Source organism: Calypte anna, chromosome 2 (genome assembly GCF_003957555.1).
Source record: "Calypte anna isolate BGI_N300 chromosome 2, bCalAnn1_v1.p, whole genome shotgun sequence".
In the NCBI taxonomy this organism is placed as follows: Eukaryota; Metazoa; Chordata; class Aves; order Apodiformes; family Trochilidae; genus Calypte; species Calypte anna.
Genome location: NC_044245.1, coordinates 113,742,450 through 113,762,070, shown reverse-complemented (window position 1 = coordinate 113,762,070; position 19,621 = coordinate 113,742,450). Strand labels below are relative to the sequence as shown.

The following is a 19,621-nucleotide window of genomic DNA, read 5'->3' as shown; positions in this document are numbered from 1 at the left end:
TCGAGGCTGCACTTTTAGGGACTATCACACACAGTGAGGGACCAAGTGCCTTTCTTTTCAGAAGAGAACAATAAAGAGGGTGCTGAAGAATGACCACACTTTGGTCCCCACCAGGGTCAGGCTAAGGAAGGTGGGAATGGGATGCAAGTGAGCCAGGTAAGACTCCAGATTGGAAGTTTGAGGATGCCTCCTGTGTGCCATGTGCCCTAGTGTTTTCCCAAGAAGAGTATCAGTGATTCTAAAAAGAGACTTAGACTTATAAAGTTACTCAAACTTTCTAAATAGGAAAAATGCACAGATGAGTCTTTGAAGGGAAGTTAAAATGCTTCAATTACAGTATTGATGCTTGCAGAGCTCAGATAGTGTAGTCTTCTACAATATCTATGCACCTGGTTAATGTCATTTAAAAAATATATTTCAATTTAAAATCTTCATTGAAGACACTTCCCAGCAAACTGCTATAATGTGTGTGTATATATATATATATAAAATTAATGTAATTAACAAAAAGACCCTCAAGAGCAGAATCTTAAAAAAACCTATTCTTTTACATAATTCTGTTAACTTTGAAATTGTGATTGTTTTAAATCAATAATATCATTGTCAGCATGTTCGCCTTCTTGAAAATAGAATTCATCTGGTACTGAAAAATTAATGTTTTGCTTGAGGCTTTGCCCTTTGTCTAATGTAAATTAGAGAAATTGATTAACCGAGTAGAAAAAAAAAGTATACCTTCTCCTATAATATATTTTTGATAGCTCTTGCTTGATAAATTAGTATATTGTGTGTTGTTAAATGAATATGATTTATTGCTGTTGTCTACCATACAAAGAAACACAAAAAAATTGTTTGCAGGATCATTGACTTGAACATATCAATGGCACTGTTGAACAATTCTTGCGGAGTGTTAAGATGATTTATGTAACAGACCGAAGGTTTCCACAGTAATGCATTGTAGTCTCAAGCTATCAAACGTTCATGCAGAGACAAAAGGAGCTGAAAAAACACTTGCCTCTGAAGGTCCTCCATTTAGAAATTAGAGGTAAGCTTGATCCTATTAAAACTCGTAGAAATATCTGCTCCCAAATATTTTATCCCAACTTCCGAATGTGCGTAAGGTATGTTGCTATTTTTCCTCTTCTAGTGAGCTCATTGTTGTTGACACATTACTCTCAATTCGTTAAGGATTTGTTACATAACAATGTGTTCAATAATAGAAGAGGAGACAGCCTGAAGCATCTATCTTTTAAAAACTGGCATCTTTCCCCAGTTCACATGCAGAAGCCTTGGTGCAAATGAAAAATTAAGACGCGCTCTACATAGTTGGCAGAACCTTTCATTTCCTTTAAATATCTCTAGGCAAATTCCCAGTTTTTAAGGAACTGTTTCTAATACCAGATTATAATACATTAATACATGATTCTTGACTCGACCAGACTTACTTGATGTGTGTTGTCTTCTGTGCAGTCATACAGGCTCCATTCTGCTCTTTCCAGAGGGATTTATATTGGATGTTTGAATGCTTGCTGCCTGTTGTGGTCAGTCTGTTTGAGGTATCTCCTTTGGTTTTCCTTACCTGATTAGTTTTTAAAGTTCTTTTAAATTTTGAAACAGAAGTATGTTTTGCTAGCCAGTGTGCATACATCACTGAACTTAAGCAAAAGGGCTTTATTTTTATTTCCTTCTTTCTCCTTACTTTAGCTCAGTTCTGCACCACGTTGTGCAAACATTTTCCGTATTTTTCAGGTAGCAAGGAGCACCTGGGTTCTTCAAAAATAAATACTAGAATTCTTTTGGTGTGAGTTCACAGCAGGATGCATAGCCCTAATTTGAGTTAAGTGGTGCTAAAGTAGAGAACTGACCTTTGACATACAACTCCACCCAAATTTTTGCTCCCCCCTTCCATAGTTTCCTGCTGGATTTGGCCAGGCGAGGTGGCATAAAAGATAAGTTGAAGGAGATCAATGAATTAATTGCTCAGGAACAAAAACTTGGACTTGGATTGGACAGTGACTTGAAGTCAAGTGTTCATATACTTTCATTCTGGCAAGCTTTTCTCATAAAATTATAGGCTAAGGTGACATAGATAATGAGACCTCTTGATCTCAGAGTGGCCATCTCAAAGATCACCTGCTTTATGAAGTGTCCAATTCGTTTGAGGCAGAAATGACACAAATATTTTACAAGTAACATAAATATTTCTTTTGAGATTTGGGAAGACATCCTTGATATTTTTGTGTCTGTAAATAGCCCAAATGGAAGATTGCTCAGTTCTGAGTTCCCACTGTGTAGTTTCCATCTGAAATATACTGAAATCTGCTTATAATAAATACAGGTGTAATGAAAATCTTTATAATAAAGTAAAACTAAAGCCTGTGCCTGTTCAGTGCTGTGTAGTGGGTTTAATGTCATTACTTTGCAGAAGGCTTTCTCTCTGGAATGCAATAAAAGCTCAAGAAGTTCCCCAACACTGAAGAGCTGATAAACACCTCATCCATTCCCACAGTCACAGATGAAAGCAAAATGACTGGCAAAGTTCCTAGCAGCTCTGTAGTAAAGTAAATAAAGCATTTACTGCTACTCTTACTTGATTCAAAAGTGAAAAGACGAGCTTTTATTTTATTTTATTTTTCTAGTATGTCTAAAAAAATGTAGACAAGTAGAATGAAAAGGAGCTATGCAATGTCTTCCTGAATAGAGAAAGTCCTGCTAATACTACAGCCAGCTATGAAGGAAAAAAACCTTTGGGAGATGGGCAGGGAAGACCCTAACCTTTCTCCCCACCCCCAAGAATAACCTAACAGAGCTGAAGCTACAGACCACCATTTATTATTAATACATTTGAGCTGTACTTATGAATTGTAATTGGATACAGAGAGTGTAGCCTCCCCTAATGCTTTTGATAGCAGATAACTGCTTTCATCAGAAATTCCAGATAAATGCTTTGGGCTGGAAGGAGAGAAGCTCTAAAAAAGCCGAGGGGTAGAGACCAGATGATGACTGGCCTGGGAGTGGGAGCTCTTGCTGCAGGGAAAACCTCAGGCCTGGCCTCATGCTGGAGTTTCCTTAAATGTTTTTTCTGTGTAACACAACTTTCCATGAGCTCCCATTGCCATGCTGGATAAGTTGCACATTATTCCCCAAGAAAACTTTCACAATTGCAAGGAAAGAGATAGAAGGATAGTAGATAGGAGGTGTTAGAAGCTTGTAGCTGCTATTGTCAAGACAAGCATATTTCCTTTCCTTCTCTTCACTTGCATCAGCTGCAGCCTTGTTTCTGGGATGTGTTTCGTTAGCTGAAGTTGAGTATAGGATTATTTGTTTCTGAGGTAGCAGTGTACCAGGTCATTAACTGTATCTGAACCATGCTCCTGGGCAACACAAACTGGAGTATTGTCTCATTAATGCTGAAGTTACTTCCCTGAGGAAATTATGTGTATATGTACGCACATACTAAGTGTGGAAATACCAAACTGGCTGAAACCTTTACATGAATTGTGCACTCTGCATATACTTTCAAATATCTGCCCATGCCATTAGCATATGGATTGAATTCTTCCTAGCTTCATTCAAGCAGGAATATAGGGTTTTTTTGTGGTTTTGTTTTGTTTTTTAAAAAAGAAAAGGAAAAGAAAAGAAATAAAACATTATAGGAAGTACTACTGCTTGAATTATATGTCGTTTTGGGGTGTTATTGGTGCCTTTGCTACACTATTACTACTACTTTAAAAAGCTTATTTAAGTGTAGTTGACAGGGGTGTGGTAGGTGATGTAGGCTCAAATACACTTTAAATGGTTTGCAAGTGATAACCATGCTGTGATTTTTTTTTAATAATCAGAGTGACCATCTATTTAAAATGTTAATTGAATGTAACATATATAACATTACTATATAGTTACATATGATGTAACTGAACTGTGGAGTTTTATGCTACTTTTTCTTCCTTTTTAATAAGTTAAGCTACTGTCCTGATGGCAGTTCAATTGCTTCCACCTTTTCTGAAGTGTGACTAATCAAAGATGCATTTGAAACACAGAAAATCAAAGTCTAACTGAAGTAAAACCTGGACTACCCACGTACAGCATGCAAAAACAGTGTACATATAACAGAACAGATCTGAAATACCCCCAGTGTGTAGGCACACCCAGCCTGTCAATATTTGGTTTAGGAATATTTGCTTTTCATAGCAAATATAAGTTGAAGTCCCTTCTTTTTGTTACATGAGTGGTGAGAGAATGCTGTAGGTGCTTGTCCTACTCTTGCTTAAGGAAGGTGGGAGGGCAGAGCTTTCTTCCACCTTTAGAAGGTTTTAAGTTATCTTGGTTCAGCAAAGATGGAGCACAAGGTATTTCCACTGTAGGATGGTGACAGAGAGAGAGAAAACTGTTAAGACTTCTCTGTACCTGCAAAATTATGGGACAGAAAACTCTTTTGAAGCCATCAGTCTCCTGGGACAGTAGAAAGGTGTTGAACACAAAATGTCCTCTTTTCTTAAGTCCCTTCCTGGTAGCTGCAGGTTACATAGATCTAAACTCACCAGTATTACAGTAACCAAAAAGTAAGTGTATGGGATAAGTAAGTGTGTGGGATAGTGCTCATTCAGAACACTGTTATGGGTGTTCCTTCCTTCATTTCTGTTCCTCGATGTTTTTTATTGTGGTGTTAGAGCTCAAGATCACTTTAGACACCTTTCTTTTCATCATGAATTTAATATAATAGTAATTACCAAATAGTTTGTTAACCATATTTCATCCGTTTGCAAACTCTTACTTGGGGAAAACCTTTTCTTTGAATTGCTGCTCTTTGAAATTGTGCCCTAATTTTAATCTTTCCTGAATATACTTTGCAGGAGCAGAATGTATTTAAATCCCTGCATCTCCAGAATTAAAAAAAGCAGCACTCAGATCAGGGCTGTGTTGCTTTGGAGGTGCAGGAAGGATGGAAGTAGTCTCTGTGCTGCAAACCTTATGACTGTGGGTGTGAGATGTGCAAAGACTGATCACTTGCAGAGGAGAGGAGAACTGTGACTGCTCTCAGAAAAGCAGAGCAGGCTTTCAGGCTGAACCACTGCAAGTGATTCCTTTAACTTTTGATTTGGATGATATATCTGACCCTGCTCACCTTTTTCTTAACAAAATATAAGCATACTGACCCTTTTTCCCCAATTGAGCCTACCTGATGTATGAAGAACGTAGATAAATAACAGCAATTATCCTCCTTGTTGAATTACTCTGACTTTGCTGGTGGGTTTTCCTTGGATTAGATTGAGTTGGATGACTTAATGGTAGAGGAAAACAAAAGACTAAACAGCTGCTTTGTGGAGTAACTAATTTAGATGACTGACAAAATGTTTGTATTATTGAGTTCATATATTAAGAAAGGAAAAATCAGTGTTTTTAGATACCATAGATGTGTTTTTACAAGCACTAAATATGTAGTCATACAAAGTGTCTATTATTTCTGTATATATTTGTTTTTCTTTGATGGAAAAAAAATGCATGGTGATGTGGTAATGTGTTTAAGTGGTATCTATCTTGCTCACTATGTAATTCTTGATCTGAGTAGCAGGGAGTCTTATGAACCATTTTGAGCCAATGTTAATTTTATACATTGCTTCCCCTTTTCCACAATTCCTATGGAAAAGGTATTCAGCTAGATGAACATTCTTGGAAAATTTTAATGAGACCCTTGAAATCTGTTTGAATTCAACTTCTTTTTTTAAAAAAAAAAATCTGTTCCTAACTGAAGCTGTGAAAGTATCAGAGATTCTTATGCCTCAGAAGCAATTTTCTTCTGCACATAATGGTGAAACTCCACTGTTATAATATATGGGTGTTTAAAACAGTCTCTTGGTTTATTTGAAGCTCCTGCTTAAAAGTATGTGAGTTGGGCTCTTTTTGTTTTGTTTATGTGACTTTTTTATTATTCACATTATTTTCATAGCACTTTCTGTATTTTTTTTTCCAGTCTTTTCCTGGCCCGAGTCTTGAAAGCGAAGATTTTAATATACCTCCCATAACTCCTCCCTCATTGCCTGACCACTCCCTGGTGCACTTGAATGAGATAGAGTCTGGGTACCACTCTCTGTGTCATCCTATGAACCACAATGGCCTCCTTCCATTCCACCCTCAAAACATGGATCTACCCGAAATTACAGTTTCCAACATGCTTGGCCAAGATGGGGCACTGCTTTCCAACTCTCTCTCTGTGGTAAGCATTTTTAGTCTTTTCCTTCTGTACTACTTTAAGTTGTGAAATGGTGGAAATACAGATCTGTCTGAAATCCTCCAAGGCCCCAGCTCCTGCACCTGCCAAGTCATGGAGTGAGCTGGCCCGACTCTGGGTTTTATATCACACTCTCTATGTCAAACCCTTCCCCCACCATAGGTAAGGAGGGTTTTCCAGCTGAGTTCCTCAAAGCCAGAGCTTTTCCTGCTGCCTTAAGTAGAATTACTCCTGCTTTACATGGATGTAAATAATGACAAAAGGAGGCTCAAGGCTTTGACTTCTGCTGGAGCAGGGTTTGGATCCAGATGGCCGTTGTTCTGTGTTTGTCTGACGAGGCTCTTTCCATTCTCATTTGCATGTGCTGAGAGATGTACAAAATTTTAATATCTCCTTTCTTGTTTACTGCACGTTTGGAAAACAGCAAATGTTATTTCTGATTCTAGGCCAAATCTCATAGCCTTTTTACAGTTCCCCAGTCCTTAACCAGCCGGAATCCAATTGAAATGACTGGACGATTTGCTTATAAAGTCTGTCAGATAGTCATTATGGTTGTAATCTTGGGAAGCCTGATATTATAAATCACTTCTTTGAATGTCAAATTGCTTGCAACAACTGCAGAACTACTTTACATGTTACATTTTCAAGTGGGCTCTGCAAATAATTAGTATACTTCTTGCATAGCAGCTCCAGACAAGACTATTTTTCCAAAGAATGCCTTATTTCACATCAATGTACGATTCTAGACCAAAGAGTTAAAAACCCCATGGAAGAGAATGGTGCCTGGCATTGTGTGGGGCTCTCTGGACTTCAGACACTCTGTTAGATGGGCTGCCTAGAAACAGCAAATCTGGACATCCAATGTTAAAGATCCATTCCTAGAGATCCATGGGTCTGGGTTTCTCGCTGGAGAATCAGAGACCTGAGGCCCATTGCCCCAGCTGGGAGGCTTTATACTTAGGGACTGAGTTTTTTAGGCTTCCAGCACACCAGCTTCCCACCACATCACCTAAAAAGAAAGAGACCAGTCCTGGGAGCATGGAAACTGAGGCACTGTATGGAGGTTTGGGGGCTTAGGGATCTAGGCTTAGCTCCACATCAGCCCCTCAGACTAACAGCCCCCAAGATGGGGGCTGTGGTGGCTGTAAAACAGTTGGCAACAGAAATCTGACTTGTCATGGGGCTTCATTGCAACTTAATTAAAAATAAAGCTGCCTTGGTTTCGAGGAGCTCTGCATCCCCTCTGAGAATGTCCAACAAGCTGTACTGTGGGGGCTGGGGCAATCTTGGCTTCTTATGTGCTGCTTAGTTGTTATTGATTTAATAGGATGTTGCATGCATTCAGTTTGAGGTCAGAATCTGACCCCAGGGTTATATTCAATAATGAGAGGAGAGGCAGCGAGACAGATTTTCATAGAGAAATATAAATATGCTTGGCAGAAATATGTTGAATCTTGCTTGCATTCTACAAAGCTATGCATTAAATGGCATGCATTAAAGAGCATGAGATGAATCTTGGGTTGGGTTCTGAGAATCAGAGCAATGAAAGGACTTGAAAAAGTAAGAGAAACGTTTGGTACTCCAGTCAAGACAAGCGGTATTTCATTGAACTGACCTCTTTTGAGCTGTGGCTATGGCTCAAAACTATGTATTCTTTTAAGCTCTGATGTTCCAGGTTAACCTCTTGCAACAAGCTCTGAACAAAGGGCCTTGAGAGTTTGTAGTGAATTACTGCACTGAGGGCAAATACAAAAAAGCAGAATAATATAACTAAGCAATTTTGATAGTGGAATTTAGTATAGATTAAAAAAAATAAAATTAGACCTGAAGAAACTATATGCTAAATTTTATCAGTCATTTTTGAGGATTTGTTCAATAAATAAAGCATGATCCTTGAAACATCATAGGATAAGCCAACTTTTATCCCTAACTTGCATGCCCTTTGCACACAAGAGGTCCTCCTAACTAGCAACAGTTTTAACTCAAGCTGTCTTACCTGTCAAGGGGATTAAGCTACATCTCACATTAGTACAACTGGAAGGATGTTAACAGCATAATTTTGTATGGTTCAAACACAGGCAGTATATAATTTGGTAACTTAAGAGGAACTAACTTGAGGGAAGAAATACAAATTAACTCATCGGTGAATTCAGTTACTTCTTTGGTGGATAGAATAGACCCATTGTCCTTTTGGCTTTCCACTGATGTGGACAGACAGATAATTGTAGAGTCAGCATTCTTTACTCTGCTCTGAAGCTCTTCTTTATAATCCAGAACATTTAACATTTTTTCTTCAGTATGATTCGTTTCTCTCGCTATTACTCATCTCTAAGTTTTCTTTTTACTATTTCATCAGACTCTGGTCTATTTAATAAGTACTTGCCTAAATCACTTTTATATTGCCTCACATGGAAAATAATGTATAAGTTTCTGCAATCTATCTAAATCCATGGTGCCATATAATTTCTAGTATATCAGCTACAGCTTAGTGTATTTGGAAGCTGTGTATCTCACTTCATTTTTCACAGCACTAATAAGTATTTTTAGAAAAATTATTCTTAGAAATGAATCTGTTGCCTGTTCTCTATTCCCAATTAATTTCACATATTCAGCAAGATTTATTTACATTGGGACAAATTCAACTACAGTGCAATATGCATCTCATTGACTTTGGCCTTTCATTTTTTTCTTTCTTCATCCTTTATTTTAGCCAGTTTTTAACCCATCTTGGTATTTTAGCAATGTTACTTTTTGTCTGTGTCAAAACTAATAAGTGGTTTTCACAGGTGTTTTTAAAGGCAAGGAATTAATTTATGCTCTCTGAACAAGAGAAAGGAAATGGTGAGCTCAAAAACGAAGTAAGAGAATAGTTTGTACACTGACTATAGCATTTTTCTTTGATCTCAGCTACCAGATGTTTTCATCTGAAGATTTCCATTATTTTAGACAGATTGAGAATTGAGGATGTAGTGCTTTTAAAAATCCTTCAAAACTGCTCCCATTTGAAGTCCAGGTTTCATACTGTGCAGCACTCCCTCCAAGCTGCAGATGAAATCCCTTTGAGTAAGGATTGCAGGATTTGTCCCAAGCTCTATAAGAATTCTCCTCTGTGGAAGTGCTTAAAGACATACAATAAGAGCCCACTACCAGTTCAGTGAATTCTTGTTAGAGATCAGCTTCTTGCAGATTCTTTACACTGTGGGAATTCTTTCTGAAAATTTTTAAAGTGCTGGGAGATGAAAAATTTCCTGTTGCCCTCTAGTATGTCTGATGCTTCAATTTGGAATTAGCCATCTTGGAAATTTTTTGATTGCACTTCCTATTGCACCCATCCTGCTTAAAAAAAAAAAACAAAAAAAACCTCCAAATTTTTCTCTTTCATTATTCTGCTGTCACTTCATATACTGGCTTCTATGTTTGTGTATTTCTGTTTTCTGCTTAGGTGGCATACAGGCACACACACACATGCACAATAATTTATGCTGTGCTGTCACATACATATTTCTATAGATGCTCATTGTATCTGGATATTGGAGGTTCAGAAGTCTACAGAAATTGTGCAGAATGTGACCCGTGGTGGTCTGGATCCTCAGCATGGTCAGTGATATATGGGATCTCTTTAAAGTCTTCCTTCAAAATGGGTCTGACTTCTATTCTGGCTTTTTCAGTAGATTAAATTAGATATAGGTAGACCTGTTTAATAAAGATGTACTGATGGTCCTGTAGGCATGTTTGTTTCTATATAATGGAATCCCTTCCTGATTTGCTAGAGTTGAAGGTAGCTCTGTGTAGGTTTGGTTCATTTCCAGTTGGAGTTTGACCTGCTAGCACATCTCTCTTTGCATGAGTTTTCCTGAAATATTCCAAGGACTGCAAGAAATGCCCTTCCAAAATTTGCAGCCCTATGAGAAAATGCATTTATCTGTAAAAATGCTTTTGGATATATTCTTTTGAATAGTTTACTGCATTCTCATTTTATCAACAAGATTATAGACATTTCAGGTTCCTTAGTATATCATATAGATGATTGCTTTATTCCCCAAGAAACCAGGGTTAAAAATCACAGTGCTGTTTTTACATAGAGGGAAAGAAAGACCTTATTTTTGGAATCCTTTAATCTATAATCTTGTGCTGCTCTTTTTAAAAATGTGACTTGTGATTATATATTATAGAAAATTTACAAGAAAGAAATAAAAGATATTTCAGTTTCTCAGAATGCTTCAAATTTCTAGGTTTGAAGTTTAAAGTGAAAAAGATGTTAAAAGACAATGAAATCAGGGGATTTATTTCCCAAATGCTCTACTTGTGCTGACAACAAAAGCCATCATAATATATACACAGGTTTATTGTCATTTTTAGTATACAGTCAAGGCACACTTTGAATTCAAAGGCTACTGTGCAACTGTTTTGACAACCAATGCATCAGTAGGTAATATGCAGGACATATGAAACTGGAGCAAAAAATGTTTATTTTGGTCTATAGGGAGTGCAGTACATCAATGAATTCAAATATATTAGAGCAGCATGAATTTCTAATATGTTGCTCTTATAGAAAAGACCACTGGCATATTGAATAATGCTGCTTTCAAAGCAGAGCAGAAAATGTGATTACAGACAATTTCATTGCTGGTTTTAAAACAAATATTTTCAAAATCTTGAGGTATTTTATTTCCCGTAATGCATAAAATATGTAGCAGTGGACTAGAGCTACAGATCTTTTAGGACACTGAAGAGTAGATGATGTCAGCTATAATTATTCAGATGTGGAATAATAGAAGCATTAGTTAAAAAAAAAATGCATGTCAAAAAAGGCCCATGTCCTTATATTAAAAAAAGGCAATAAAAAGCTTTTTTTTTTTTTTAACACATTCTGACAGAAGAATAAAGGCAATGAATAATTATTTAACATTATGCCCCAATTCATCAAAGCCCAGGCAATTACATTACACTTTTTCAAGAATTATACTTTTTAGATATGCCCATGGCAGAGCAATATCTTAAGCAAAATGGGGCATTGTGTAACAGTGAAGAAAGTGGATGGCTACTTTTTTTTTTTTTTTTTTCCATTTTTTATCTCAGATTCACAATATAGTTGCTAATAAATCCAACACAGGACATTGCTGTTGTTGTAGCTGGGATGTATTTAAAAGATTCTGTTTTACCAATTTCATACATATTAGATTAAAACCAGTATCCATGACTCATCTTGAGGCTGACCTATAAGCTGATTTTTTTTTGGCTCCTTTAAGCATTATTGCAAGTGTCAAACAGGATTTTTTTTTTAGTCCTGATGAGCAAGATGAGTAACTTTCATAAAAAAACAAAATATTTGCCCCTTATAACTTAAGTTTTGAGGCTTGAATCATTCTTGGATACTTTTTTTTTGTTTGTTTGTTTTTGTATCTTGTATTGCATGCTAGTGGTAGAAGATACTCTTAGTCTCTGGTGAATACTTCACATTTGTGCCTCATTACCAGGCTCTGGTCTTAGGTTTACATCGAAATTTACTGTTATGCTACACAGACCTGCTGCTACCTCAAATTTTATTGCAGTGAGTTATTGCCATCAGAACCAAATCATAAAGTTAAGGTCATGGAACATCTTGTGTTAAAGTATTTTTCTTTTTTCTTATTAAGCAACTTTGTATTCTTGGAGGACATCTTTCTTTTTCAATAATAAAAAATCCCAAGATATTTTACAAGCTGGATTTTCTCACTGAAATAAGCCTTGTGTGGCTAATGGTTACAATAGTTAGTGTATGTTTTGTCAAACAGCCTAACCATAGGGATACACAGCCAAATCTTCAGCTGATGTCAGTCAGCATAAATTTATTGTCTTCAGTAGAATTATGCTGATTTATTCCATCAAGGGCTCTGGGACATCATGTTTACCTTCCCTTACTTCTGATGTCTGCTCCACTCTTTTGTCATCACAAAGACAACAGAAAGGATATGTAGAGGAGATGATTAAGATGTAACTTGATCGAGGTTTTATAAACACACGCATATTCCATATCTGCTTGTAGAAGTCTCTGTACTGTGCTTCAAAAAAAAAAAAAAAAAGCTCATTAAAACATCAGATCTCTAGAAATTACAGCTGTTTAAAATCATAGTGGAAACAAAGCATACATTTGCAATGATAATAAAGATTTACCATTGCGATAATGTACTGTGGGAGGTGGTTGGTTCTCTGACTATTGAAATCAAGATGGGGTATCTCTCAAAAATTATGTATTCTATCTAGGACTGGTCTAATGACACAGTCCCCACACACACACTGCAGCAATAGGCCCTGAACCTTCCCACAAGTCACATTGTCCTTCAAGGGCACTTGACACTTAACATGAGTCCATCCACACCTGATGGGGGGAGCATCGCTGGTAGAAGCTCTGCTGGAAGCACCTCTAGTTTGCTCCTCACAAGAGAAAATCTTCGTAGTGGAAGAAAGCACCCTGTGGATGGAGTCTGTCATTGGACCCCACCTTCTCAAGGTCAACTAGGACTAAAATTGTTGTGAGAATCGTTGTGGCTAGTGTTCTTCATGAACATAGATTTTTTTCTGGTCTTAAAATAACTAGTAAAGCTATACTTTCTGTCTGCAAGTACTAAGAACTCACCTTAAAATTAGAACAAGTAAATATTTGATCAATTACTGTAGGAAAATATTTGTACACAAACAAACAGAACTCTTTTTAGAATAACTCCAGGTCTCATTTTTTAAGTTGCCAATGAAGCTGTTGATTTACTGTCAACTGGCAAATACAGCTTTCTTCTTATTTGAACGTGGTTGGGGAGAGTTCATGTGGCTTGCATTTCTCACAAATTCAGAAGTAAAAAACCAAAACAAAACCAAACTGCAGTATAATTTCAAGAAGGAATAACAAGATGGTGTATCTTATTTTTTTTAAAGCAGTCTTCTTTAGAAAATGCTTTGGTAAACTTTTTTTCACAACAGCTACTCATTGTCTGATAGGAATTTATTTGCTACATAAAAAAGTAAGAAAAAAATTGTGTAGAGGTATAAATTATTGTTTCTTAGACTTTAACCAGATAGACCCAGTCTAAGACATGATAAATGTGGCACAAAGAGAAAGCCTTCAGTTGCGGGTGGTAGATTATTCAACACCTCATATGTGAAGTACTCACAGGAATGATTAATGCATAAGAAGCATCATAGCTGCAAGTGTCAAACAAAACATAATATAGAGTATGCAAATAGAGAAAACATAACTCTCAGAAAATGTAAAAAAATCAGGGATTTCAGCAGCAAAGGTAGTTGATGTTAATCTGCTTCTTTTAACATCAATGTAGTTGTCAAGAACAGCAAGATAATGAAATGTTTCTGAAACTCAGTATTTGGCAAAAAAAAAAATTCTTACCGATCTTAAAGCCTGTGGATGGAATAGAAGTCTTTCTTAAAAACTGTGAAGATGCTTTTGTGAAGACAAAAGGAAGGAGAAGCCCACAGTGCAGATGAAAGGGAAATTTTTGAGCACCAGGTGAAGTAGCCTCTCCTTCCACCTGTTTCATTATTTAAATGCATGCATTTGCATTCCTTCCAACTTGAAAGCAATTGAGAAGGCTGCACTCCAGTTGTGGATTTCTCCTGTATTCATCATCTTATTCCATCTTGTTCAGGGAGCAGAAAGATATGTTGTGTGGATGGACCCAGTCCCATTCCAGCCTGCACTGTCTGAACTCCAGTTGCCATTTGCCTCCTGAAGTTCAGAAGTACTGGGTGACCCTGCCAAAGGCTGAGACACTGGCAACCCAGAGTTTCATGATGCTGTCACCTGCTAGAATGGAGTGTGAATTATTCTCATCTAGTCTTGCCTACATAGAGTCGTTTAGCAAAATTTTTCATTAACTTTAGGAGAAAAAACACATTCTTGACTTCCTTGATTTTTCTGAGTTGAAGGGATGTTATGGTTCAAATAGCAGTCTCAAAGGTTTTTTATCTGTTTTAACAGTTCTACAGAACTTTAAGTATAAATGTTTCCATTTCCACCTACTTACAGCAACATGAAAGAAAGAAAAATCCTACTTGGTAGCATTTTGAGATTTGGAGAAATAAGCATCAACAAAAAATAACTCGTTTCTTATTTGTATCCCTTGTTCTTTCTCAAGGAAGGTAAGAAATATTTAAAGTGTAAGATTTATTTTAGATTGGCATCTGCCTCTATTTCCCTCCTCCTTCATTTATACAAATCTGGACAGACACACTATGTAAATGCCCTTTCTCATGTTTGGATTCCCTGAGGACACCGTGCAAACCCTTAACCTCCACTGCTAATGTAAGACTGTACTTCAGCCACGTGTATGCAACATAGGATCTCTGCAGCCTCATTCATGCATCTTTCAACTGCATTTATAGCACATTTTATATGCTGCTGTCTCTGTATTTGGACAATAAACATGAAAGCAAATGTTCTTAATTCATTTTCTATGCATATCAGGAATGGATTCCAAGAAAGGACTTAAATACATAGTGGGACCAAGTAGCATTATGGAGTGAGCAGGACCTCTAAGGCATGCCTGTGCATATCTTTCAGTTACAAAACCCCCCAAAATGAGCCCTTTCCATCTGAAGTCAGGTGAACAAAGCCATTATAGTTTTTCTCTACATCTTATCATTGTGCTCCCAATGTTCCTATTCCAACCAGCCTGTGGGGAAAGAAAAGAAACAAAGGAGATGTTACAGGTGGTGACATGGCATCCAGGTGTCTGCCCTTATGTGGAGATAACAGACTGCAGTGCTCAGGGTGCATATGTATGAGCATATATGTATATGTAAATATGTATCACACTGTTAATCATGGAAGCCCGCTGCTGGAAAAGGAATGTTGAAGACAGGATGTAGCATCTGCAACATTCCTCTTCTCCTCAAAATAGGGAGCCACATTGTATGTTAAAAAGGGACTGAAACTAGGGACAAATTATTGAAGTAGATGCAACAGTTTTAATCAGTGCACTTTACACAGTTACATCATAGAAAATATTTACAAAATCCCTGGGTTATGAGTAAGATTACAGTGTCTAACAGTAGCTTTCTAATAGGTACTTTTGCTATCTGATTTTAAAAGGAAATAGCTTAGCTGCTACCTAATGGATGACACTGGGCTACTGGTGTCTTCACTTAACCCTTACAAAAGTTAACTTAACTGAAAAAATGGTGAAATTAGATCTTCTGGTCCTTTAGCAAAAGAGCCCTGTGCACAGAGGATTTACAGGATCAGGCCCTTGATGGGAATGCATTCAGAGATGGAACTTCCTTCTAATACACTTTGAGATTACTTTCATTCACACATAAAGAGTTTCAGAGATTAACTCAGTAACTAAGCTTCAGTTTCCTACACATGCCCTAATACTCAAGTGCAGGATCTCAGTTTAATGAATTTTATTACACTCCCCTTTCTTATGAAGTAGCATAAAAAGTGTTTAGTGCAATAGGCTTAGTGCTGATCTGGATATTAAGTGTGGCTTACTCTGCCTGAAAGAAAGTGTACAGTGTAAAATAACCATTGGCAAAACTTTTAAAAGTTATTTTTTCTGGAAAAAATGAACCACAACATTTCAAAAATAATGCTTGCAGTAAGCTTTTCTTCTACAGTCCCTTTCTGTGTCTTGAAGGGCTTTGTAGTCACTAATTAGCTAAGAAGGTAATATGCTAATAACTGTACAAATAGGTATTTGCAATATCAGTCCCTAATCTCTGTGAAGCACTATATCATGGAATAGAAAGACATTTACTTTATTAAAAACTCAATAAAATGCAATTCACAATATACACCTGCAGATGAGTCCCAAATTAAAAAAGGCTGAAAGAGACAGATCTCAAGACAAGAGAAGAAGATGACTCCACATTGTGGGACCCATAATAACGAAAGTATTACCAGGAGCTGACGTTCATTTCTGATGTTCCACAACACAAAGGTGGGCAGCAGTTGTAGTGAGAGAAAGCTTTCAGTATTAGAACTACCAGAAGTTCTCAGATGCATTAAAGGCAGGAATAAGATACCCTGTGTTACACATCTTATATAAAACAATTACAGTTGCTGCATATAATGATAGCAGAGACCTGTACACTATCATGCAACCTGGAAGTGATACAGGAGCCTTATTTAAGAGCCACAGAAAAGATGCAAGGGTTGTTTCACTGCCCTTGAAATGCAGTTCAGGGAGTCTGGTGCCTCAGACTCCCAGTCCCAGGCCTTATGGGCCAGTTGCACTTGTGTTTCTTTTCATTTGCCATCAGTTTTCATGAATGCAGGGAGGGGAAAACACACTTAAAGAAAATCTCTGCCCACAGTCTTGCCCATGTAGGTTTTAATTGTGCTAAGTGTTGTGCTTTCTCATTTGTAGCCTCTCCCTCTGAACTGCATTTTAGGAGCTTTGTGACTAGCTGAAAAATCTCAGTGGGGTTTGCCCTAGTAGTAATCCTTTCCAGCTCTAAGAGGGGCTTTCCCAGAGTTTCACAGAAACAGATAACCACCCTATAGTGTATGCTTTCCTTTATTCAAAAATTATGAAAATCGAGATTTTACATTACATCAGATTCATGAGGTGTCAATAAATGTGTTTGTCAGTAATGATTCACACTCTGCCATCATGATTCTGAAGTGGTTTTCTTTGTAACATTTGGAAAAGTAGCCCAGGCTGTAACAAGTCTGAAGAGAAAAAATATCACCTAATGTGCAGTTTTGAAACTATACTTATTATTTTGACTATCTTATAATTCAAGACAGTGTAGCAAAGCTGCACTACAGGGAAAAGCTTCCTGAGTAACCTGACCTCTTGGATCCAGGCTCAATGCAGTCTTAATGTTGTATTACTTACCAAATTACAGAAGCTGGTCCAGAAGAAACCCTAAGGTCCCTCCCCACATGTAGTCCAAAGGAGGACTTTAAAAGGCAATCTCCCCAAAAGCAGGATACACTACATGTTTGTCATTCCTGATAGATGTTAATCTAACTTATTTTTTTAAAAAAATCCAAATAGCAACTGCACAGGCTCCTCAGGAGAGCTCTGGTTACAGGTCATCAGCCTTAAAAATTCACTAACTTCATTGTATCCATAAAACGTAGCAGCCAGTGGAGGCTGATGGAGACCATTCAAGTTTTTCAGTTGTCTTTTATTTTTAAAGTGTGCTCACATATGTAAATATTTATATTTATAAAATGTATACTTATCTAGGAAATGAATGATGGATAATACATGTTGATGGAACAGCTAGAAAATAAATAATTGAGAGGATGTATATTAACTCAGACTGTTTTGGTTCACAGCTGACTTGACCATTTACGAAACAGTAGAAAAATAATCAGCTTTTCCCAAATCTTATTAGCATGTAATCATGATCCAGATTGTATTAGCCCATGACCTACACTGAGCAAAATAACTCTTCTTGAAGGTTCAGCTATAGTGTATTATTTTATGAAATTGTTTATGTGCATATTTTCAATATTATATTTATTTATCATCATCCATTACTTAGCAAACAAGGCTGAAGGAATAGATGCTTATGATACTGAATGAATGTCACTGCAAGTAATGGGATAAAAATAAACAACGGGTGAAGGTTGGAAAAAAATGCCTGTAATGTCATCCAAATGGTCTGCCAGGTAGTGTTAAAGCACTGGAACATGTATGTATGGGAAAATTCTGCACTGGGTAGTAGATGGGCCAGATGATTTAATAGACATTTCTTTGAGATGTAATTTCTATAACTGGTTGATACATACACTAGTGTTCAGACATTTGGACTCATTTCTTGTTTGCCTGGAAAATTGTTTCTTGTGAAGGGTTATAAATTACAATAAATAGACTTTGCACAAGATGAGCTACATGATATACTTGGAAAGAGTTTCTAGCTGATATTCAAGACATTAATGCCAAAGCAGAAAAAAAAACCCAATAGAGTCCTAATCCCATGGCTTTGCTTGAGTGCAGTGCTAGGAAGGTGCACTGCCATAAATAATATTTACATTGAATAGCCTCCTGTATTCTAACAATAACTTAGGATAGAAAAGATGAAATAAAGAAATGAATGTTACTTAGATGAAGTTTTTCCTCCTGAGTTTGGAACAAAGAATTCACTGATGAAGGAGGGAGGGAGGGGGAAAGAAGGCAAAGCAAGCATTTATAAAACTGTTGATGTAGTTATAATTAGCTCCATTTTAGAACCAAAAGTTTTATGCAGAAACTGACAGAAGGATACATAATAATTATAGTTTGCTGACAAGCTGAATAGAGTTTCCTTTTTTTATCTTATGGTTTTAGGAAACCAAACTGTAAATAAATATGCAGTTTGACAGATTGTAATTACGATCAGCAAGGCGTCTTTTCATTTAATCAGATGGTGTTATTAAAATGGGGTTACAATTAAACATTTTATAATGTGACGTAGAACTCTATTAAAATTCTCCAGCAAACAGTAATTTGCATTTGATGCTTCTGCAACCTATTTCTATTTGCAGAAACATTATTGGCTATGACCTTCCAGTGGTTAGGTCTCAGATTGCTGTTCTCTTCCTACTTTGATAAATGATAGTAAGTATCCTCTTTCTTTACTTCACAGTTGAGCTTGAAGTACTAGTTTTGCATTCTTCACATTATTTATTATTTTTGACCCTTTTTAAAACTGGAAGACATTGGCCAAAGCAGATTCACCCCAGAGGAAATGTGGAATTACCTAAGCATAGTTTTTCTTAACTTTAGGAACAGTAGATTTGATCAAACTTAAGCATGTATCCAACTCACAATTAAACATTTCAAGAGAAAGTAATATGGCTTTTGAAAGATATAAGTATTATTCTTCATGTTGTTGCACCTAGGGCATTATTTCAAGTCGAGGTGACACGAAACTTTTAATTTGCCCCTCTCTTTCTGTAAATAGGATCAAGTGACTCCAAGATGTGTTATGAAATGATTTTAAGGAATGCTTTGAAGCTTGACTGCTATGATTCCACATCTTCTATTCCCATGTGGAAATCTGCTATTTATTCCTACAGTTTTATTAACCTAGTAAGAGAATATGAACCATCAGAAATGGTTCAGTATTCTACTTTCTAAGCTTTTTTCCAGTCTGTAGCTACTCACTGGCATTACCGTTCTCTAGGCAGAGAAGAACAAGGAGAATCATTAGGAAACAGAATTTTTGAACTATTCTTCAGGTCTGTGCAGACTCTATTGATGAAACTGCATAGCAAATGTTTAGAGCAAAAGAAATGAGTAATTTGCATCAGCAAATGAAACATGTCAGAGTGAAACAGTCTCTGAAAATCAGGCAGTTGAGCTACTTACTCCTTCATCTCACCCTTTTACTTTGGTGGACATTTCTGGAGGAAACTTCAGTGGTTTGAGAAAAGACGTTTTCCTCACTGGAAAATAATCAGAC

At 36.8% G+C, this 19,621-nt stretch overlaps 1 protein-coding gene across 1 annotated transcript in view; it reads left to right on the top strand.

Moving 5' to 3' along the window:
• TOX (thymocyte selection associated high mobility group box) overlaps window positions 1-19,621 on the top strand; it is a 219,632-nt gene that overhangs the window by 124,328 nt on the left and 75,683 nt on the right. The window contains exon 3 of the mRNA XM_008492187.2: window positions 5,969-6,211. Coding sequence (XP_008490409.1) covers window positions 5,969-6,211 — 243 coding nt within the window. The remainder of the gene's footprint in view (window positions 1-5,968; window positions 6,212-19,621) is intronic.